Source organism: Achroia grisella, unplaced genomic scaffold (genome assembly GCF_030625045.1).
Source record: "Achroia grisella isolate CSIRO2021 unplaced genomic scaffold, CSIRO_AGI_Agris_v1 utg640, whole genome shotgun sequence".
Lineage (NCBI taxonomy): Eukaryota > Metazoa > Arthropoda > Insecta > Lepidoptera > Pyralidae > Achroia > Achroia grisella.
In genome coordinates, this window is record NW_026712977.1 from 2,934,541 (window position 1) to 2,959,405 (window position 24,865).

The 24,865-nt window shown below is 30.6% G+C and overlaps 1 protein-coding gene across 1 annotated transcript in view; it reads left to right on the forward strand.

Annotated features, from left to right (window-relative positions):
- LOC131849355 (JNK-interacting protein 3) overlaps window positions 1-10,797 on the forward strand; it is a 45,104-nt gene extending 34,307 nt beyond the window's left edge. The window contains 7 exon segments of the mRNA XM_059199418.1: window positions 234-399; window positions 1,421-1,628; window positions 2,073-2,233; window positions 3,310-3,470; window positions 3,991-4,264; window positions 4,879-5,121; window positions 10,293-10,797. Coding sequence (XP_059055401.1) covers window positions 234-399; window positions 1,421-1,628; window positions 2,073-2,233; window positions 3,310-3,470; window positions 3,991-4,264; window positions 4,879-5,121; window positions 10,293-10,414 — 1,335 coding nt within the window. The 3' untranslated portion in view covers window positions 10,415-10,797.
- The last annotated feature ends 14,068 nt before the right edge of the window (window positions 10,798-24,865 follow it).

The window sequence follows — 24,865 nt, forward strand, 5'->3', positions numbered from 1 at the left end:
CTAATACGTTACCATTCCGAAGGACTAAGAGGTCAGACCCTTTATCCTAAGTAACTTCACTATTATTCTTCAACAGAAACACATCTTCAAACAACCTCGGTAGAAAAGTCGACGATAAATATAGATATTAAAGATAACACGATTAGAGGAATTTTAAATCATTATAATTATTACATATATGTATATATTATTATATACATTTATTATAATTAATAATTCCTTATATAATACAGGTGAAGGGGACAATTTTAACACCACCGGCGACCCCTACAAAAGAACCCGATCCACCGGCGGAGTCGGAGTCTGGGGTACCTAAAGAATCGGCTGTAAAAGACGTGGAGGAATCCCCAGACGGCGTCGCACCAGGCAGTCCACCGCTCAGTTCCACACCTATCAATGGTAAATATTGATAATTTTGTATATTATCAATTGTGTATAGATAGCTTTTTTGTCTCTATCAATTATATAAAGTAAGACAAAAATTTTTACTTTAAAGGCAAATAAATTGCTTATTATTAAAGGTTGATGTAGGTATTGACTGAAAAAGTATTAAATCAACGCCATGATTGCTAGATTTCTCTATATGTTATAGTTTAAGAAAGCGTGTTATACTTCTACCACAATGATAAATGTAATGACGATGGTCTTGGTGGTCTAGCGGTTTAGCACACCGCTTTACTTCCGATGGTCGAGGGATCCATTCCTAGCACGGTACAATCATTTGTATTCATGAGTATGATAGTTTGCGTCGTCTGTTTTCTATGTATATTATGAATGTATTTACAAAAAACAAAAGTATATATATCAGTTATCTAGTAGATAGCATAACCCATAACACAAGCTCTGCTTAACTTAGGACTAGTAACTGTGAATTGTTCAGGAATATTATTATTATTATTATCATCATCTATTATCTTAAGTAAGTCGAAAACGTTAACTTTACAGGAGAGCAAATTGCTTATTATTAGTTTGATGTAATATTCGAGGTAGGCGTTAACTGAAAAAATGTTTAAAATCGACTATAAGATACGATATAACTAGACAGTAAGTTATATCGTATCTTGTAGTTTAAAGAAAACGTATTATATCTCTTCCACAATGTTAAATATGATGATGACGGCCTCAGTGTTCTACCTGTTTAGCACACCGCTTTACTTCCGATGGTCGCGGGCTCGATTCTTCGCACGGTACAAACATTTGTATTCACTATCATTGTTTGTATCGGTCTAAGTGTTTTATATGTATATTATGTATGTATTTTAAAAAAATATCTAAGTATTTATATAACTTGTCTATTACGCATAATAGCACAAGTTCTGCTTACCTTGAGACTATGTGACATTGTGTTAATTTTCCAGGTGTATTATTATTATTATATTATTCAGGGCCTAGAAATGACATATGTACAGTGTAATGTAAGTGGCATAATTTGTTTCCATAGAGCATCTGGGGTCGCCTGAGCCCGGTGTGGATGCGATTGCTCAAGAAGTATCGAATGCTGAGAGCCGCACCGACGTACCGCAGGATCGGAAAATGTCCACAATAATGGCCACCATGTGGCTGGGCACCAGAAGCGGCAATTTATATGTTCACTCCGCAGTTGGGAACTATAGCAAGTGTTTGGCAAGGTATATGTATATGCCTTCATTCTTTTTGTCTTACGTTTAATTTAATATTATTAATGCGAAAGTTTGTGAGTATGGATGGATGTTTCTCTTTCACGCAAAAACTACAGAAACTTTTGATGAAACTTTATTACAGATATATAGCTTATACATCAGAATAACATATAGATAGTCTATGTGTTATTTTGATGTATGAACTATATTTCCGTAAAGTTACATCTAAATCGTTAAGTAATGTTTGTGTGAAAGAATAACAAACATTCATTTATCCATCCATCATCTAGCTAATTTAAAAATATTCAAAATATAATTATTATTGTCAAATAAGTGTGATGCAGGTGAAGTTGCGCGGGTAAGATGTTGATACAATAATCTGAAATATATTTTGTCATGTATATTATGAAATTACAAACAAATAAATAACATTTCCGTATTATTGTTATACAGGGTGAAGTTAAACGACGCGATACTGTCCATTGTAGCGTGTTCGTCTCGCTGCATCGTCGCCCTGGCTGACGGCACTGTAGCGATATTCTCGCGGCTCGCCGACGGCCAATGGGACTTCTCACATTACTGGCAACTCACGCTCGGGGACCCTAAGTGTTCAGGTAGTTATTATATGGCTACACTCGTAATCATTACTAAGTTGAAGTATAAGTATAATAATTAATAATATTTAATTTATACGGTCTCTGGGGTTTAGTGGTTTAGCACACCGTTTTTCTTTTGATGGTCGCGGGTTCGATTCCTCGCATGTATTCGTGACTATGATTGTTTGTGTAGGTACGGGTGTTTTCTATGTATAATATGTATGTATTTACAATAAAATATCCATGTATATACATCAGTTGTCTTAGTTCATATAACACAAGCTCTGCTTACCTTGGTACTAGCTGGTGCTATGTGAATTGTCCTGAGTATATTATTACTATCCTTACCGTCAGTTTGGCTAGATATTTCAGTTGAGAGGTACTGGCATGAAACTACTGATACAGTTATTATGTTATGCTAGAGACCAATGCGAAATATTAGAGACCAATACAGGCTATATTATTTCTTTAGGTTGTAAATTTTGCAGAAATATCTTGTAATATATTAATATTTACACGATTATAGACTGTAAAAATTCGTTTATGTGGGTATCTTAGTCTCACCTATTTGAACCACCAAGCAACTTCCTTTGAACTGTGTTTAGGTTGCAGGATGTTGATGTAGTCAGTGAAATTACAGGATAATATAACATCTTGGTCCTCTGAAATGGCAACATATAAGTAGTATCACTGATATCATCTGATAAATGTCTGTGTTACTGTTCACATATATAGGTCATAGTTACCTCTTACATTGAAGTGATTCGCAATTTTTGTCGTAATTGAAAAATAGATACTGACGACATATATTTAACATGTTTTATTATTTAGTGTTAATCGATTTGATTGATACCCAATTAATTGCACAGGATAAAATAACATATTGTTCGTACTGAACTTGTCTTTTCTCCTCTGCTCAAAGATTATTTAGAAGAGATTGCATAAAAGATGAGGCTGTCTTTTGTACCATATTACTCTCTTAATTGATTGATTCTTGTAATCTATGCAATTTATCTGGGACAAAGAGTATATAAATTATATATAAATATAATATGGTTGAAATTATTTTTTAATCATTACTTCGCCTTATACAGTTCGGTGCCTCAGTGCGGTCGGTTGCACGGTGTGGTGTGGTTACCGGAACAAGGTGCACGTGATCGACCCACGGTCTAGGGTGCTGCTGTACTCGCTGGAGGCTCATCCACGTCAGGAGAGCCAAGTTCGGCAGATGGCTTGCGACGGCGACGGTGTTTGGGTAAGCTATTACCACATATTTTGTTTTTATCAAAGTTATCCGCGTGGGTACTTCTATTTCAACCGCCGAGCAGCTAACTTTGTAATCTGTAAATCTGTCGGTGAGATGTGGCAGTGAAATTACAGGATAATGGGGCATGTACCTAGTGACGTGATGTTCCCGAATGATTGGTGTAATACAGGCGAATGTTGCCACTTTACATAAGGCGAGCCGTCAGTATGTTTGTCATTCGAGTTGCATATAAAATGCTTTACTAATGTAATATATGGCCATCTAATTTCATACTAAGTAGATATCACTTTAAACTTCAAATATTTTATTTAATACTCTAAACTAATATGAAGACCCATATCACATGTAATTACCACTATATGTAATGATATCCATAATATTAATGTTGTTATCTTTGATTCATAGTATATATGTATATTCACATATATATATAGTTCGAAAATTTATTATATCATTACACACAATTATTCATACTTTTATGTACTAAGTACCATATTTATTTACATAGGTGTCAATTAAAATGGATTCGACACTGCGCTTATACCACGCGCACACATACCAACACCTGAAAGATGTGGATATTGAGCCGTACGTGAGCAAGATGTTGGGCACCGGTAAATTGGGCTTCTCGCTCGTTAGGATCACGGCGCTACTCATCAGCTCTGGCAGATTGTGGATCGGAACCAGTAATGGTGTAGTGATATCGGTGCCACTGTCTGAAGGGTCCAGCCGGGACTCAGTGGGTGGTACACTGCCCCCTGTGGCGAGGAACAATGTGCCAGGTCAGTGCATTCGTATTTATTGTAGAAGCAAACTTAGTATATAGTATTCCGCAAGATGTAGTAAAAAACGAGATGCAATATGTCTACTAATATTTTCTCTTTGTAGACACTAGCTGACCCGCGCAACATCGTTTGCGTCACACTTAGTTGTGCTAGTTATTTTTAATAGCATATGATAATGGTCACTACATTATCTATAATTTAATAAAACCTCACACAGCGCCATCTAGACCTAAGTGAAGCTAGCTAAAGCTTGTGTTATGGGCACTCGATAACTGATAGAAGTACATAGGTTTTTTTCGTTAATACATACATATTATATATAGAAAATACCCAGACCAATACAAATAATTATAGTCATGAATACAAATGTTTGCGCCGTGCGAGGAATTGAACCTGTGACTGTCGGATGTAAGGCGGTGTGCTAAACCGCTAGACCACCGAGGCCATCTAGGTCTTTCTTTGTTCCCAAATTTTCTCTGCAATAGAGGGAATCTTAGCTTAAAAACACTCCGAATGGTAGATTTTTACATCATAAGAACCAGTAATAGACCTATATGTATAAAGAGATTTTGATTTGAGATATGTATGTACATTATTAACATTTCTTTCAGGTCACGTAGCACTCGTTCAACAACGACCGCCCAGTCCGACTAGCGCTGCCATACCCTGGTGTTCAATGGCTCATGCCCAACTCAGTTTCCACGGACACCGGGATGCCGTTACCTTTTTCGTGGCGGTACCAGGGCTGGCCGGTTCACCCGCCCGTACCCCCGACACTACCCGCCGACACTCCCCAACCCCTCCACCGATGCTCGTCATATCCGGCGGGGAGGGCTACATTGACTTTAGAATAGGTGAGTAAGCATGAATATTTCAATATATTATTACATTAATTCGATTTTTTGATTTCAGATTTTATAACTTAAAATTTTATTAAATGTTATATTAAATATATATTTTTTAAATTACATTTATATATCAAAATATCGGTCTAATGTAATCTGAATAGTATAGTATATAAGTATAATTATAATCCTTTTCAGAACATCTTCATAACCACGATGCTTTAGAATCCATATAATCACGCCAGACGTATTAATAATGTATACATATATATTATTGATATTTATTGCAATATTAACAAATAAGTTGTTTGAGTAACATTTTTATCATACTATTTTATATTCATTGGCATTTTGAACATAACTGTTTCCAAGATATTTTAAATAAGCATCCATGTAGTTTCTGTGACAAATGTTTTTACTTTACTCATGTAACTCGCAGATAAAGATACACATTTCATTGAAAGTAATCATAGTAAAGCATTATTATGTTAGGTACATAAAAAAATTGCAAGGTACCAATTTGCATTTTAAGAACGTACTTAACAAAAGATTACTTTATGACTAAAATAATCTGTTACATCGCCACGTTTAGAAGGCAAGTTATTCATATTAATTCTAAAGTTTCAGTACATTTTTAGTAAAAGATATTGTTTGAGATTTTACATATTAGTGTGTGTAGATTTTAGATTGTACATTCTCATACTTTTATACTTTTTGATGTTTTAAATTTGATTAACATGATTATTTTTCTTTAAACCTACTTTTTGATATAATGGCTTTCAAAATGCCTATGACTAATAATGATCACATTCATTAACATTAAATTTAAACATTCATTTTCACTAATAATATTAAAATGTTTGATTCTTCATCGTCGTGGTAAACTTCGTCCTGTTATTTAATACTTCATTCTCCTACCTTATACTGATTGGGTATTGTTCTCATATTTTATCGAATAATATGTAATATGTCTGTGGAACATTATATCTCTACTGCAAGTTTATTTACAAAATAATGCCCAATTGGCAATATCCTACTAGCAAACCTTAGACCCTAAAGAAATTCTTCAAAACAAGCAATATGCACGTGGCATAGTTTATTTCGGGTCTATACTTCCGCAAACTGTATGAAAAGCTTACGCTTAGTAAGGGTTGATTATTTACGACTTTCTCGCACGTTGAATACTTAAGGTTCATATTTGCACAATTGCCTTATTTATATCTGGGATTCAAGTCGAAATAGAAGCACTTTTTATTATTAGAAACTTTGTGCCTTTAAGACAATAGTAATAGTAGTAGTGGTTTTTGTATAGATAAATAGAGAAATCTATATTTCACTAAAAACGTCTTGATTAAAACTTAGAACGTAAAAAATATTATATTACTATTAATAGATTTTGTTGATCATAATCACATTTAATAAAAATGTTCAATACAGTTCTATATTTCAATTTAAATTGAACAAGCGACCCAGATACATACATTAATAATTTTTTACTGTTGGGGCCACTTTGATTAAATCAGAATGAATATGAGAGAATCCTGTTTTTTTATTAATTTACTGCCAAATCAATTTGCTTGCACTCTGTGTGGAGCAAGCGAAAGAATGACTTTACTCAAATCCTGCAAGTTTGGCACTGAGTCAGTAATACTTATGATGCCTCCGGTGGGTCTCAGATATCACACTGATTAACTACTGAGCAGACTGAGTTCACTGATGTAGGTGGGCATTTCTGTCTCATCTATTTTTGCCAACAAGCAGCTGGTTTTGTGAGCTGTGTTTCGGTTAAAAGTATATAGCAGAGAAAAAAAGAATGACACCTTAATTATCTCGAATAGCAACATTAGGGGTACTACGTGTACATCATATAATGACGATAGGTCCGTAGCTGTTCGTATAGATATGTTAATGTTACCACATTATCATTAGGTGGCCCGTCAGCGTGTTTGCCTTTTTTCCAGTTTCATAAAAAAACCTATCAGATGCAGTTTAAACTTGTAAATAGCAGTTACCTCTTTCCAGGTCAGCCACTAGGCCTTGTTTACAGTTGTGAACGGTATAAAAATAGGTAATAATTTAAATTACCTACAACATAATAAAGAAAAATCTTGCTACTTCCCAATAGGAATGTTGTACTCAACTTTATTGTGATATTATAGCATCTGTAAACTTATATAATGTATGTGATTGTATAGATGAATAAATAAATTATTATTAAATCCTATCCTTATTCTTATTGATATTATAGATACGAAAATTGTTTATTTGTTACTCCCATTTCTTGCGTCTTTAACAATCATCGTGAGATTTAGAAATGAATAGGCAATCATTCATGGTCACGTGGAATAAGTTCTTCGAGTGAGGAAGTTACAAAGTTAATGAGATCCCTGTATGATATAAAATACAGTAAACATTGTCAACGTAATAGATATATTACCAGTTACAATGCAGTGTATGGGTCGAGTTTGCTTTAAGTAGTGTTATGGTGCTTATGCTTTTCATATATCATTATGCTTAGAAGTACGTTTATATTATATATATATTATTGGTTTAGAGATATATTAAAAATATATGACAGTCAAATAACTTATAAGTGCCTATTGTTTGATTTGAAAAATACAGTGTTTTTCTTTTAAAATGCGTGAAAATTATAATGTGCAAGTTATTTTAGGTGATGAACTCAAGAGACGCCTTCTTGTGGATACCGTATGTAAATTATGAAATATAAATGTTTTGCGACTTTAATTTAATAGAATCGCATAGTGATTAATTTTATTTTCCAAATTAACAAATCGCATTTTATTTGAAAAATAGCTTGTAGCAGGGCCAGTTATAATTTCCCCTATTTTTTTTTTATTTTTGCCATTAGAAGAGAATGCCGATGACGTGCGAGATACAGCCTCCCACCTGATTGTTTGGCAGATTTGTAAAGAAGTAAACGTACCTGATATAATATAAGAGATAGTATTAAAGTATACGATAGATGAACCGGTACGTTATTTTATTGATCTTTACAAAGAAGCATGTAATTTAAATGCTTGATATTACTACATCACTAATCATTAACAAGTACTAACTTTTATATGTTACACTTACGCATTTTAGTTTGACCAGAAATATTTACAGTCTGTGTCTTTACACGTCCCTTACAATTTTTTAACGTTCTATTAAGTCGGTTGAACGTATTGGACACTTTTAAATATGTTTTAATTAATTTAGTTAAAATTAATTTATTACAACAATAATCTCTGATTAATTTAGCTTGATTATAACAAATGTTGCCAGGTTATGTAACTATAGCTTAATCTTTTATAGGATTTAAAGTTTTATTTCCAATCTTTTTTTATGTACAAAATGACAAAAAGAGACTTTTTGTCTGAAATTGAAGAATATCAGTTATAAAATATCGGAAAGTTTAACAGCGTCCGCTTCGTAATTTTTGACAGCACACTTGAGTCCATTCATTCTCATAAATACAACGATACATTTTTAAAATAAACTATAAAAGTCCTTTTGAGTGCGAGTTGAATTCTGTTGTATCGAATCTTTGGTAAGTGAAATTCTTTAAGTAGTATTAAAAACAACTTTTGTATCGTGCTCTTTTTAAGATATCGATACCCTATCGACTTTAAGAAATATTTTTCTTACTACTTCTTTCATTCCCCGGTCCATTCAGCAGTAACTGCTTAGGTATTTCATTTTTGTTTGAAGTACAAACATTGATTTATAATTTTGTTTTGAAATTCAATAATGTCTATAATATTATACAAATTAAAAGGATATGAATATGTAGGTATATCCTAATTATACGGTCGGAATAGTCGGGCGAGCACAATAGATCTATGTAGGTAGGAGTGCTACAGGTCCAAGCAATAGCCCAAATAACCCCTAAAAAAAATATGTATAAATTGTATAATATTGTGAAATGGAGATAGATAACCCCAATATTATTTGTTTCAACATAGGTAGTTGTAAAGTTTTTTCCGAAGAGTTTTCTCCAAACTATGAAATGGAGAAAGTATCTTATACGGTCGTGGATACATTATCACATAAACAGTACTATTTTTGGTCAAACTATTGCAATACCTGTGGAAGATATCTTGGTTCACGCAGACATGAATTGTCATTCATTGGCTTATTCAGCTTAATATGTCGGCTCGTACTAATAAATAATTTATTTTAATTGAAGGTAAGGTTTAGTTTATTTCTTTTATAATTGTAAAATACTCTATATTCTATGTTTAATTCTAACGTGTATATTGCTAATATAGTATGTTGTTATACGCATTGACCATAGTCATGAAATAACGGTTTTTGATTCCTAAAATAAATAATATTTCTTAGTAAATTAATAATTATTATAGATTATTATTTTTTATATATTAGAAATATTAAGGAATTAACTAGATTTTTGTTATACGAGACTAAGAAACGTTTAAAATGCCACTTTCTTTGAAATATTATCATTTATTTCGCTTGCCTATTCGAGTTCATCAGTATGCTGGGTTCAATTAAAAAAAATATACATTTAATGTGGTCATTTTAACTTCCCAAGTCTCTGTAGCAGAGTATTGGTCAATGGGTACCTTGTAAATATTGACTAAATTATACAAACTCATGTAATACTTGTTAACCGTTTACTTTGGCCTAGGGATTTTAACTTGTAGCATTATTATACAGCTATTTTCACAATTAATTTTGTAGATAAGTTTTTTAATGTGTCGTTGTTATGAAAAGTATTACCTTTCATGTTTTTGGAGATGCTTAGCTCTGGGTAATTAGTTATTGTTAGAATTAATTATCCTTTTACCTAAATATTTTATGTGATAGACATATCAACCCATTGTTGTCCTACCGCTTCGCACAGGTTTAGCCTATTATTATCAGGCGAAATATGCGGTTTTATAACTATTTAGAAATTATCTTTAAATATATGGAACCCTTATTTTATTAGTTTTTGTTTTTTACTTTACGGTATAATGTAAAGTCAGCAAAGGAGAAGTGCAAGATACTTCAACTACTGCTAAAACTACCAGAATAAAAATAATCTCCAATACGATTTAAATCAGAGATTCTACAATTAGGCTCTAGTGGATTTCTTTCAATGAAAAGGATATTGATTACGCGGATTAAATATGTAGATGGACAAGATATATTAATAAAATAATAATTTCCAACAGCCGACTCTGAGATGGAAGATAGCGTAATAGTCGCGGAAGATGGGTCGTCCAGTGGTCACAGTTCGCTCGCTGAGCGGGCCTCCAAGAGTCACCTGATAGTGTGGCAAGTTGCTACCGCCTAACGTAAGGCTAGCCGAGCACGCATCGACTCCGAGACAGACTTCATTTACGTGTGTACCTCAACCAAACCAGCGGTACCCATCGACACATAACTTGTTCGCTGTTGACGAATAGGACGCCATCTTGGAAATGTATTTTTTGTTCTTTTAAATAGAGAATGTATCAGAAATCTATGACTTTTTTTAAGTTTATTGGACTATACATTTGTGTTTTATTAATTTTTGACTTGTTAATAATATTTTATTCATTGATATAGTAAAATTTTACTAATTCTGACATGTTTTTACGAATTGATCTGATTTTATTTTTACAATGTGTAATATTTTTATTATATGGACAAATAGGGTAATTCAAAGATCGGTCCGTTATTCTTAATGAATAATATTATCAGGTCTCCAACTATCTTTCCCCTATATACTATTATTTTTTACGATTTTATATTTACGATACATATTGATCCAATTTATTCAATATAACTTTACGATTTTTTAGATTTAAACATTTGACGACCACGGTGGTCCAGCAGTTTAGTACACCGCTTACTCTCGATACTCTCAATTTACATCAAAATAAGCCATATATATGATTAAGAAAAAAAAAATACATTTCCAAATGCACGGATTTTTGTGGAGAGTCAGTATTTTCAACTTCAAATTAGAGCTTGGTTGCATTCGGCAATTTATATTAGGAATTGTTTTTATTAGGAGTTGGTATTTCAAAATCCATTTGTTACCTATTCACATCATCCTTAGGTCATTCGGTGCGCGTGTATGATGCAGAATGTTACCTACAGTTGCAAGTACCTACAGTACTAAACAACTGTTTCTATATAAGCAGTGCATTTTTTGCAATGTATACGCGTTGAAACCGTCACCTCTCTACATAACTTGTGTGTGTTGGTCACGTCACGTACAAATTTCACGGTTCTGATCATTCCTTGGAACAGAAGCAGTGCACGGCACGTCATGGACTATGTTTAAATTATAATACATATGCCATTCATATTAATCAAATGCTTTTTTAGCTGGACTACATTTACTTGGCGCTTTGACTTGTAAAACTATCTCGCTCATTTTGTATACATTTTGTATACATCGAGTACCGGCCGGCTTTCGAGCAGATTTTATTTATTTCCGTTTAGCCGGACCGGTCTAAGCTTAATCTCATATAGAATTAATGTACAAGATATAACCACCAAATTCATTTTAGTAGTGTTAGTTGTTAGTATAGAAAAAAAATATGATAAATAAAATATAAATAGATATGTATTGTATGAAATTTCTCTAGTGGCAGAGATATATAGAAGTATCTGTCGAATTTCGGCTGTGGTTGTCATCTACATCACAATATTAACTTTAATTATTTTCTCTTTATCTAAAGGAACGTAATAACTTATATATTGTAAATTATTGTGGTAGCCCTTGGACGGTAAATGTATTGATAGCTTGTTTTATGACGATTGTGTAGGAATGAAGCATGAACTCAGCCGGGATCCCAACTGTACATTGTTTATTTATATGAGTGTATTTAAGATTATTTTAATCTCTTATCAAATAACTAATGGTGCAAATATAATTTAAGTTTGAACATATTAACATATTATTTAATTGTGTTATATACTTAAAATACATTCTATTCCAACTACAAAGTTCCATTTGACTGATAATAACGTAAAACATGTATAGAACAACATAAAACAGCTACACTTCTGAGCTTAAGAAACTAACCGAAATGAATGGTAGAGATATTAATAAAAATAAGTGCACGAGAGGCCGAAAGATCCTATTTGATAAATAATTTTAAATTTGACTTTGAATTAAATAAAGCATATTATTTAAAAAATTAATAATGTCATTTAAAATTAAACCCTTTCACCGATTCATTAATTTGAGCTTGTTTATCTAGTAAATGGGGCTTGTTATTTGGAGTAGTGTGTACATACGGTTTATCTATCGCTCGAGGATATTCACTATATTGACCGACACGATTCCAATTAAAATGTGGTGTTTGCTTTTGAATTATTGAACTTTGTAAAATTATGAAAGTTATAATTAAAATAAAGTTTTAAAAGTGGTCTATTAATTTTCGTAATGTTACATTAGTCCAATGCATCAGTCCAATACAAGTTCAAAGCATGCATTGCATTTGAGAGACAGTATAAGTATGTGATAATGAGTATATTAAATTTTGTGATTTATTTCTGGAATGCATAATAAGTGAACAATTTTAATGCTAGTAAATAGTCCTCAAGTGACGATATCTACCGAATTTACATTATGTTAATAAAAGCGACGGCAATTGTTACACAATTTTATATATTATGAAATTACACATTTTTTGTGATATTTGCTATGTATATGCCGTAGGTATTTGATATGTATATAGTCTCACTATATACATATATCAACAGATGATCGTACTTTTTCGGAAAAATACCTACATATTTCATAATAGGTAAAATTGTGTACATGTCTTTTGTAAGGATGTAGTTACGATGAATTAGTTAAATACTTGCAGACGACGATGGTTGTAGATGGTCAGGTACATGGTATTTCAATAGTGGGTGACTGTTGAATATACTTCTGCTACAAGTCAACTCTGGTGGTACTCTTATAATGAGTGTCTCTCTATAATAAGATTTGAATAATAGGTAAAAGAACAGTTTTTGTATAAAACTCTTGAATGTTATTAAAAACGAATAAGTGACCTGTTAAAACATTTGCGTCGTTTCGAAGAAATGTATCACTTTTGTTGTAAAACTATATTTCATATAGATAATAGTTCGAACTTTATGAAGTTAATTTACAACCATGGCCTACTGTGAATCCTAGTCAAACATAACGACGTAGTGATGTATCGTTAGAATTATGTTGTTTTGCTAATTTAGGATAAGTTTTATTATGAATGGCTCGGACCGGGCGTAAGTTGAGGGCATTATTGGTGTTAGTCATTACTGAAGGAAAATGTTTGACTGATATAGTATTTTTAAGGGTGAGTATTCACAATTCGTGATATATGCTCAGAAACGAGTGCTACAACAATGTATTGAGTATCAAGACATGGAACTGCTCCACAAAATATGAATTACTGTAATGTAACAATAGTTACTTAGTGTCACAGTAGCTGTGATCTAATTATAGTAATTGTTGCATGCGCATGATTGTAGTTTATACTCACCCTAGCATGTATACATATACATAGGCGACTTTGATAGGACCAATGATCAATGGTTACAAATAAATATAGAATTTTGAAATGAATATATGAAAAATTAATAAATGTTGTGCCTAATGTTTTGCCTGCTAAAATAAAATTTAGGAAGTTTGTTATACGTGTAAAGTATTTAGGCTTACAGCTCTATATTAGAAAGATAAACTAGAATGTTAGTAATAACTGTTGTGATGACTTTTATATGAATACCTAATGCCCCAATGGAGAGTGGATCAAAATTTGTTATACTTTTACTCACTGTTACAAGTTTAAGTACAGAAAATAACTTATCCAAATAAACGTTGATGTTAGCAGTTGCAATTACATTAGTGTTTGGATATTTCAATAAATATATTCCTCATTGGTGTACTATGGAAAAATATTAATTTACCATCTGAGATGGTCATTCTATTGAAGTCGTCTAGATGTACTCTCCGTATAGCCTCCATTTGAGCGTTATCTAATATATTCAATAATCATGGTATTTATGTATACCAATAAATATATATATAAAATTTATTACTTTCATATATCTAATAACTCCGCGAAACCACCGGAATATGAGTTCAAATAGTGTTTAGAACGTATCTTTTGATAGAAACACTTGTGATATTTTTATAAAAGTAATGTTTTATAAAATGTATAAAACTTAATACTGATATAATGTACTGTGGACGCGGTGTTAGAGTTTCACCAACTACTAATATATATATATATTTCACACATTATGCCAACAAAACAATAATAATTTAATTCAGTTTCTTCTTTTTCTATTTCTAATGTTTAATTCACAATAATCATATAGTTAGATGACGCACAAATGGTAATAAAAATAATGGTATATTATACGAGCTTGGTACTCAATGTTAAATATAATTCGTTGCTTTCTTGATGTAATGAATAATGCAACTTCACGATTATTCCTGTAGTACCAAACACCGAAGTTTATATTTCAAGTTTCGTTCTAAATATTTATCTTTATTTTATTTATTTGTACTTAGGTTTCACATTATTGTTTTATACGGAAATCATGATATGTTTTTGTAATTGATACTTTTTTAAATGTATATGAGATTATTAGGCAATATCTCTCAATTTACACTTTTATATCGTTTAAATAAGTTTATTGAGTATTATATTATTTTAAATTTAATTTAATTCGGCATAATATATTTGTGGTGTATACCTAATTAATACCAATTTTAATTATAGTAGTTTTATATTATTACCATGAGATCGTCATTAAATTATTCAAAAGTTTATTTCATGTAGATAATCAGTCATTTTTCGAATGATCATGTATTAGTGAATAAAGTTTTCTTGTTTGTAATATGCAATGAAATAAAGAAATGCTGAATATGTTTAAAATTTTTAATCACAATCAACCTGATTTTAACTTCTCCATATTCTTGTCAAATATATGTGTGTATTCTTTTTAAAAAATGTTGACATTTATTAAATGTCTATATTTTTTTATAGAATTATTATTATATACTATTATATATATTATTATATACTATGATTTTGCAGATGAAACGTCCGTAAATTACGAAATTATTATCGGCCACGTATGTATTTTTATAAAACAAGTCATTTTATTTATTACGCTACAGAAAATGGACAACGAAAATGATCCTTTGTTTAGAATTCATGGGAACGATATTAATCTATAGAGTGTATTCGTACTGTTTATAGATTTAAAATTTCTTTTTGAATTTAAACTATATACCTAGTATTATTATAGCAGTGGTTAACAAACTGGGTTCCGTAGAATAGTCATCAGGGTTACGCCATAATTATGAATTATTAGCTATTACATAATTATTTCTATCTGGTCTGGGTGTTTTTATGTATGTTATAAATGTATATAAAAAATATCTCAGTATTTTTATCAGTTGTCTAGTACCCATAACACAGGCACTGCTTACCTTGAAACTAGATAACGTGTGAATTGTCCAGGGGTATTATTATTATTATAAACTTTAGGATCCCCTGTAGTACAGAATAATAATAAAATAATTACAAATGTACTAGACTCGAAATACAGTGTACGTGGACTTCTGCCATTGACGTGTGCAGCCTCCACAGTTAATGTACGTTAGGAAACCTTGTACGGGAAATTACACATAGCTAGCGTTGCTTCGATACCTTGCATCTACGTTCGTAACAATCGAATGTACATTTTTAGTAATTTCTACTAATAATGTGGGCAATGGAAATGTGCTTAAGACAGACGGTACAAGAACTAGACTGACGGCGATTTTTTAGCGTTACTTTGATACCTTGTGTTACAGTACGTAACAATCCAATTACATTTCTACTAATAACGTGGGTAATAGAAATTTGCTTAACACATATAAGTGGTACAAGACCTAAACTTAAGGCATTTTTTATAACTACTGAAATTTAAACTGGACACCAATTGTTTAGCTGTAATCAATTGTATAACGTCCTGTAATCAATTGTATAACGTCATCTAGTCTCGTATGTATAATCATATGTTTGATAGTTTAAATAGGTGACAATGTGGTCAATAATTGTAGCTTGTAAGTAATATATATCGTATGTTATTTGTTAATGACAACGTTTCTATATAGATAATATGTAGATTTATGAATCGCACATGAGTTGGCTAACTTAAGTCTGGGTATTAGACAATTAGTTTTTAAGTTCTATAGGTATTCGCCATAATACACTAAATATATAAATAAGTGGATTGCCAGTATCTTGTTGATATACATTTACAATATGTTGCGAAGATATTATTCCTAGATGGGATATCTAGGCTCAACATGGTTATTCTGTACATGTTATTGAAAATTGATTTTGAACTTTGAAGATATATGTAGTCGACTGTAGGTAGGTACGTACATTGAATACACGGTGCCGTTTTGTGCGTATTTTGTTATTGTTTTGTTAAGATGAGCATGATGTCAGATTAGCCATAAATCACCAGGAATAGCGACCCAACATACTACGCTGGTTCCTAGGGCCCTTATGAATAGATCGACTTTTCTAGCAAGCATTAGGTCCACTAGTCCCCATAACTGACAATCCCTTATGCTCTTTATTAAGATTTGTGTACCGAAGTTGTAAGCAGATTTTATTTATCTAAACCACAAAATTTTTCTGACTGACTCGTTTCGAAGGTACAGATTCTTTAACCTATCGCATAAACGCGTCTCTGTACTAAAAGGGGAAAAAAATGTAAAATCTACATACAAATCGAATTCACGGATTCGACTCTCGCACGATGCATACATTTGGTTTTTTGAATATGCTTGTGTATACTTGTGTGGGTGTTTTCTATTTATGTATTACAAAACCAAAATATTTCAATTGATATAAGTATCTATAATTGTATTGTACCCATAATAGCTCTGCTTAGGTTGGGACTGAATAGTGCTGTGCGGGTTCAACGATGATTATTATTGTCATTATAATTCCTGTGGTTATGTAGGTAGTATTGAATAAAATACGGGTTATAATACAATACAGTTTATTTTTATGAGTAAAACAAAACAACTTCCAATGCAACGTAATTTTAATAACGTACAGCCAAAGATACCAAACTTAATCATATACTAGAAATTATTTAGGTTTCACTAATTTTCACATATTTGAATAACTAAAGTAAGTATTTGTGCATTACATCATAATAATTTTAAAAGAATCATCTAATCATATAGCTATATAATGTATGAGAATTAAATTTCAACCAAGCACATAATTTAAGATTTGTTATAGTATTCATATTGGTCCAACTTGCTACACCAACTTAAATAAAACGACATAAAAGACACCAATTTAAATAAAAAATATTTTAATACATTAAAATTAAATTACATCCAAATCGTTCTACTTATTTTATGATAATAATACATCAGATAAGACCGCATATAATATCGCCCGTGAACATCTTTTCGTTTGTTGCTAAAACACTTTTGTATTCGTATAAACTTCAAAATGCAGTTATGTTTAGTAATATATAAACAATGTTTAGTCGTATAATACTATTAGACTAATTTAGAGCTCGTACAGACAAGGTACTTTTATTTATTTATAGAGGTTTGTCCTTCATAGCCAGCCTCAGTGACTTGCTACGGTTTCGTGTATACAGCGTAATGCAATTCTGTTGTTTATTTATGAAAAGGTGATTAAGTCCTTACTCTGTACGAGCTCGGACTACACAGGACTATAAGATAATGCTATATTTTTTTTGTTTGGTTTATTTTATCCCTTTGGGAATGACTAACCACTATGATCATACAGCCATTGTCTTTTTTTTCAAATTATGTGTAAATTTAATGTACAGACCGATTGAGGGTGTAAAATATTGTGGCAGTCCTTATTTATTTTATGGCGCGAAATTCAGTTGTCTGCACATTAACCAACGAACAATAATTAAACCAATATTGACGATAGATATAGGTAATTGAAATATTATTTAATTTGGCGGTGGCTGTTGAATATATCTACCATCCTATGTTAATACAAGTGAAACATAAAAACTAAGTAATTCACAAACGATATTTTCTTTTACGGCCTTAATCTAAGCAAAGTACATTACGTAATGTCCTAATTAATCTGTGCAATTAACATTCTAATAACCCAGGAAACTATTATTAATTCAGTAATGAATATAAAATGTTTTAAATTAAAAGTAAAGACATTATAACAGAAATCTAACCCAACTACATTGAATTTCCATCCATGTGACGTCACATCAATTGAGTGACAACCTGACATACACAATGATGTCTACATTATCTAGGCAACACCTACATTATAAAGTAACGCAGTGGACCCTAGGTACTTATTTTAAGTTACAGTTAAGTAGTGTATGCAAACACAATACATAGTACATAAAACTCAGTACAATAATTCAAATACCTTAATTTTTGTAATACTATTAAATAATAATAATCAATGAAAGCCTATATTAGCTAAATAATGGCAACCTATACTTATAACCGATAATACAAAACTCCCTTATTCATAACAAACCCGGACGTGTTCCAAATACTTTCTTGTTAATTGTTATTTTTCATTTTCTAGAAATTGACAAAAATTGTTTGTACCTAAAAGTTGAAAGGTTGTAGGAGGTCCTAATTTCTTTTATGAATAAGGGTATTAATTGTTTCAATAGTTATTGTATGAACTAAAATTTTCACGTCCTAATGAAAATATTATTGTAAGCAATTTGAACGTAATGTTGCTTCGACATATCAAATGCAACGGTTGAATAATATTCTCATTTATACTTATTAAATATACTATATTACTCTATATTACTATAATTATATTTTATTTCATGCATTGTTACTTACTAATAGGTAGGTACTTTTGGTATATACGTAATTGCTTATTAGGAAGGAATAAGTGAATAAAAAATTGACATTCTACTTTAAATGATTATTGCTATATTTTGTATATAGTTTGTATTTGTTGGATATTAAATATCTACTATAACTACGTAAATGGTTATAATGTACGGCTATATTCGTTAGTTTGATTCGTGTTAATTATATGTCAACTACATTTGTAGCGGATTGAACCTCTAAATATTTTAAAATTTCTATTAGCTATTAACTAAATTAAACCTTCTGTATACCGTATGACTTTTTAGTCGTTTGGATAAAATTAGAGCAACGCCATACGCAGGTACGCCATATAAAGAATAAGCACTAGAAGTACAGTTCCATTGTCCTGACTGAACAAATGTTAAAAAATACAACATTTTATTTCTGTAAACCTTCGAAGTATGTTAGAAAGTTATTTTTTTTTAAATATGAAGTGAGTATATAGTAAAAAAATTACATTTTGTTAATAAACGCTAAAATAGAATAGAATAGAAAATCATTTATTCATATTCTAATATACTAATTCTGAAAAGTGTATATAAGAACATAAAATATAATTTTATAAAACATTTTTTTCCGCCAATTAAAAAAGTCATCCGGTAGAAGTATGTCTTGAAATGGGTACGAATAAAGGCATTTGTACCCAACAAAAGGTATACATATTTGCCAACTTAATGTATTGAGAATGACTTAATCGAATACAGTTGCCGACTCTAATATAATATTATAATCTAATGCAATTACTAGTTTGTAGGTAGCAGTTACTTATTGAGTACTGCATAAGATAGTAAGTTGGTTTCCATAATTACAATTTAATAGGTAATCTTTGTCGTATGTATCTATTATCTAATAGTATAAATGAATGTTATTTCTGTAAAATGCATAAGTTACACATGGCTCTAGTTATTGTTTAAGGCATATATATTAAGTATGTTTGTAAAATTATAAGTTAAAGTCCATAGTTAATACGGTTAATAATGTCATAGGAAGGCAAACAAAGTCTGTGCGCATAATTCAAAAGATTAAAATTCCGATTCTTATAATCTATGTATATCTAGATTGTTTAATTCCAATTAACATGTATTGGTAATTTTATACCTTAAAGATTTTTCCAAATGTATCTCGAATTGGTTTCGGAAATATAAAATCGAATGTACTTATAACAAGTACATTATGTAAGCCCTAGCGTGCATTATTGGTCTTAGTAGTTCTTTTAACTACGTAGTAGTACAAAATGACATTCATCCCCGATATTATTGGTCATATTAATTAGAATCACTGGAATTTTTATTACTCTTAGAAAAATTGTAGTCCATGTAATACGGTCTGTATAATCGATAAGTACAGTCGGCTTCATAAATATTCGTACGTGACAAAGTAAATTATTTCTTTGCATCCATATTATTAATATTCAATATCAAATCATTCTAACGACCTAAGTAAAAATTAGTTTTTGTTTTAAATATCACATAGTTCAGTTATTTAAAATACTAATACGTTTTTAATACAGTAATAATGACTTTTGACAATAATGATATTATTCTTATAGTGTACATAATTATAAATTTATGCTTCCTAATAGTTATATTATGACCCACTATGGAATCCGTATGAAGCTAACTGTACCTATCAAAAATAAGACTCAAATCTTGAAGACATGGTATTTGAAACGTTTGGCGTGCTTATGAGCTGCTCGATTGTAACCGTAAGTCACATTGAATTTATTAATCATGTATTTGACGAAATATTTTAAAGTATATCAGTAAGACTGTACGTTCTACATACGCATTGGAATTAGTGAATTATTATTTGGTATTTATCACAACAATTAAAATACAATTATAGTGGAAACAAAAATTGTAGCCAAATCGCGACGCATGCATGAACACACCAAACACTTCCATTTTGTCAAAGTGAGTATGTAACTAAACTGTCACGTACTTCAAAGTTTAAACAATTCCATTACTCACTTATCCAAATAATTGTAAGGCCAACTTAATATACTAAGTTAAATATTCTCTTCCGTCTTGTCTGTGCCTAATCTAGAATACCTTTCTAAATATTACCTACACACGCTCACATTCTACGCGATGCATCACATATCGTAATAATCACCTCTCTTTCTACTACTAGTGGTATAAATATGTTTATTAGTCGACTTCTATCTGACTAGACCCTCTACTGTCTACTCTATGACTAGAATCTCGTTTGCAATCTACGCATCGAGTTAAATAAAAATAGCAAACAACTAAAACGACCAAATAGTTTCTTACAATTTAACAAAGGTAATATTTATTTAAAAAAATTACATACAAATATACTACGATGTGGTAAATAACTTACTTTTTTAAACCACTAATCGCACTTAAATATTATCAAATCGTAAATAAAATAACAAATGAAGAGTTTTCTGCGACGCACATTTGTCGCCTAGTAAGTACATCTTCTAAAACTAATTTCGCTCCGTATGCTGTCTGCCACAGAAAACTCTTGTATACAAATATTCGTTGTGTACGCAAATAAACTTTTAAAATTAAAACAATTCGTTGTTACATTGATTATTGCTATCGTTTTCCAATTCATTCTAAAATCTTTTCTCGATGTTTCAAGGGTTTTATAAATATTTAACTTTCAGGACAGTCCGTAATGCTACGGTACGTTTTGTTAAATATTTATTATCCAATAAGGAGGCTTTAATACTTAATTCTTTTAATATTCCCCTAGATTCCTTAATACTACTGTAAGTCATCCTTTTGAAATATATAGTTACGCTAAATTTATAAACCTCGTGGGCGTGTCTTTTAAACTGTTAATTAATTTTTGTTTCTGATTAAAAATATTAAATCTACTTGTAAATGTATTTTTTTGGGGAATAATGAACTATTTTAATTATGTATGCGCGTGCTTCCTGTTGTTTGTTGTTATATATTTTTTGAACAGCATTTTTTGATTAATTGAAACATTTTAAATAACGGCATCTCTGGAACGATCATATTGTTTAAAAAGGAATGTAGAGCTGTAATTAAAAATAATTCATTTTAAATTTTCGGTATTTTAATTGTTTTGTATAAAATATCTTTAACATTTATTTGCGTTGTTATTTAATTTTCTTATTTTCGATATTGCAAATGTTGGATTACATATCGGCAGGATTTGAATTTCTTAAAATCACATTATAGTAATATTATCTATTATTCAATATAATTTTGTGTTCACGCGTAAATTTGAAATATGCGAACTTCTTCATTTAATACAATCAATAATTCTCCCATAATGGGTTGTTATTAGATATATACCTAAAACCAACCATTAACGTCGTACAAAGAAAAGAGTCTAAAATATCACCTTTTTGCAGTCTACTTACAAATAGCGGAATAATATTACGTCAATGCATCGATCAATCCACAACTAATTCTAATAATATTGCTTTTAATATTGCTTTTCTTATAACCTTTAATTTCTAATGCTATACTGCAATTATCTAATTATTATAATATAAGTACATCTAGTTTTTATTGCTTAAATATTGCTAGTTTGGACATTGTTAATTTTATCACTGCTTTTGCGTCCTTATAATATATATAATATAGTAGTAACATTATTTTTCTTATATGTATTGCGTATCTAAATTTAATACGAGTACGTTCAGGCTGTTAGATTTTACAAAACTTCCAACTTTCTTTGATTGTCGTTGACATTAGGTACGTCAATACAGACCTACAAATTGTTAGTAGGCAATGTAGTGTTGTTTTTTAAACTACCGATACATTTCTAGATCACAGGATCTTCATTTTATCATTAATTATTATGGATGTAAAACGTGTAGTATGGTAACTCCAAAGTATGTATGTATTAATTGTACATAGTTTGAAAGTTAGATAACAATATGATAGTCTCCCATTTTAGCCCCAAAAACAATATAGGATGTTTTCAATATCATAAATCATAATAAAGGTAGGTACGACAGGGCCTACGACTTACGTAGCTCTTAAAATACCAATAGAATCGTATCTGAACGGTTGGTGTGGTTGTCGACAGGGAGCACCTGTCTTCGTAGCATGTCAATACCGATTTGTCGAATGCTACCTTTATTCTTCTTATAGGTAACTCCATTTTTATTATATTATCCAGTATTACACACTCTAAAAATATTTATCAGATACTGCGATTTGTAGGCGTGTCGAAGTAATTTTTGTAATTTATTAATGGAGTGTTACTAAAGAAAAAATAAACTTAGTAAAATAAACGTAGTTGGTTGTATAGCAATTTTCTCGCGTGAATACGTAATTTAGGGCTTGGGGACGTAATAATATGCTATTATGCATAAATTAACGTAGTGCAAATTGTAACAGGTCGTTAACAGTACGTGTAACCTAATGTATGAAGTCTAGTTGACTTTTAACATTTTATCTACATAACTGTTAATCACTATAATTATAAAGTTAGTTGTAACACTACACCTACAAAAATTGTAAAGAAGGGAAATTTGGTACACAGGGATATATTTACAATTAAATGTATAGAATTTTGTATATAAGTTGGTTTCGTTAACTATTCATTAAGTAGATGCTTAATTATCTGTATACATACTACAATAACGTTAGTATAAATATTTGAATAAAATATCTCGTTTTAGTTTCTTATTTCACTTTAAGCTATTAATTTTGCATTTTCTACGTTAGACGAACGATGGGACAGCTAGATTAGACGATAAATATATAGAATCATTATTTCGAAGGGAATATTTGCGAAGGAGTACAAGAGATAGAACTAGAGTGTCTACATAGCGAGATAAATTAAACAAAGATGAAAGTTATATATATATATATATATGTATATATATAAAACTCAATACTAGAATGAAACATTTGAGGGGCGTGTTTGTTACGAAACCTGGAGAAAGATAGTTAGATAGTTTATAGACATAAAAGGCCTTCATTACATTGGGAATATTTTATGTCATGTATGTATAAAAGATTAGTCCCATTCACAGTAGTGAAAATATTAAGTCTATCAGTTTCCGACAATTAGTGTTTACGTAATCACATCACCGTAATAAAATACATTATCGAAAAAAACTGTTTCTATATAATATATATATATATATAAATAGATACATGCATAATCGTATTCGATGTAGTTTTCGTTCATTAAAAATTTCAATATAGTACTCCAAAGCACCAAAAATATCTAAAAATCTACAAAAATCCTTTATAAATAAATTATTATGCACTACATAAATTCTACCTTCTTATTGCTTATCATTACAATATATTGCTTATTACGCGCAACCTTTGTCTGGTAAAGCCTATTTTTTTTAAATAAATATATAGGTAGTTAAGTGAGAGGACCTATTTAGTATAGTTATATAGGTAAAGTTAAAATGTGGCACTACATCTACATATAGGAATACTTTGATTAGGGAATATAATCACTAAAGTCAAGAAAGTGCCTCTTTAGGACTTTTTGTCAGTTAGGTATAATGATTAATAATATGACTTGACAGGTCAACTAATGCATTTGCTGGAATTCTATCGAAGTGGTTGTTAGAATTATTGTAAGAATGTGGGTTAAACATACCGTTAAGTAATATTTTTTTATCTTATTTTAATTTTTTTTAAACGGTATCTGTTGTATTTTTCCAACTAAGTACATCGTTACAAAATACCAGCAAAATGATTAGATTTTTTCAACACAACGTAATAAATATATTATCAACATTTTAGAAATAATTAGAACAACATTATTAAATACGTATTAAAAAATATGACTTCATAAAAGAATTTATGTACTATCCAAAACATTGACACTGTGGTTTCTCTTAAAGTATGAGAAAATTTAATAAATAACAGGAACTTTGTCTTTTTAAAAGATTTCAGT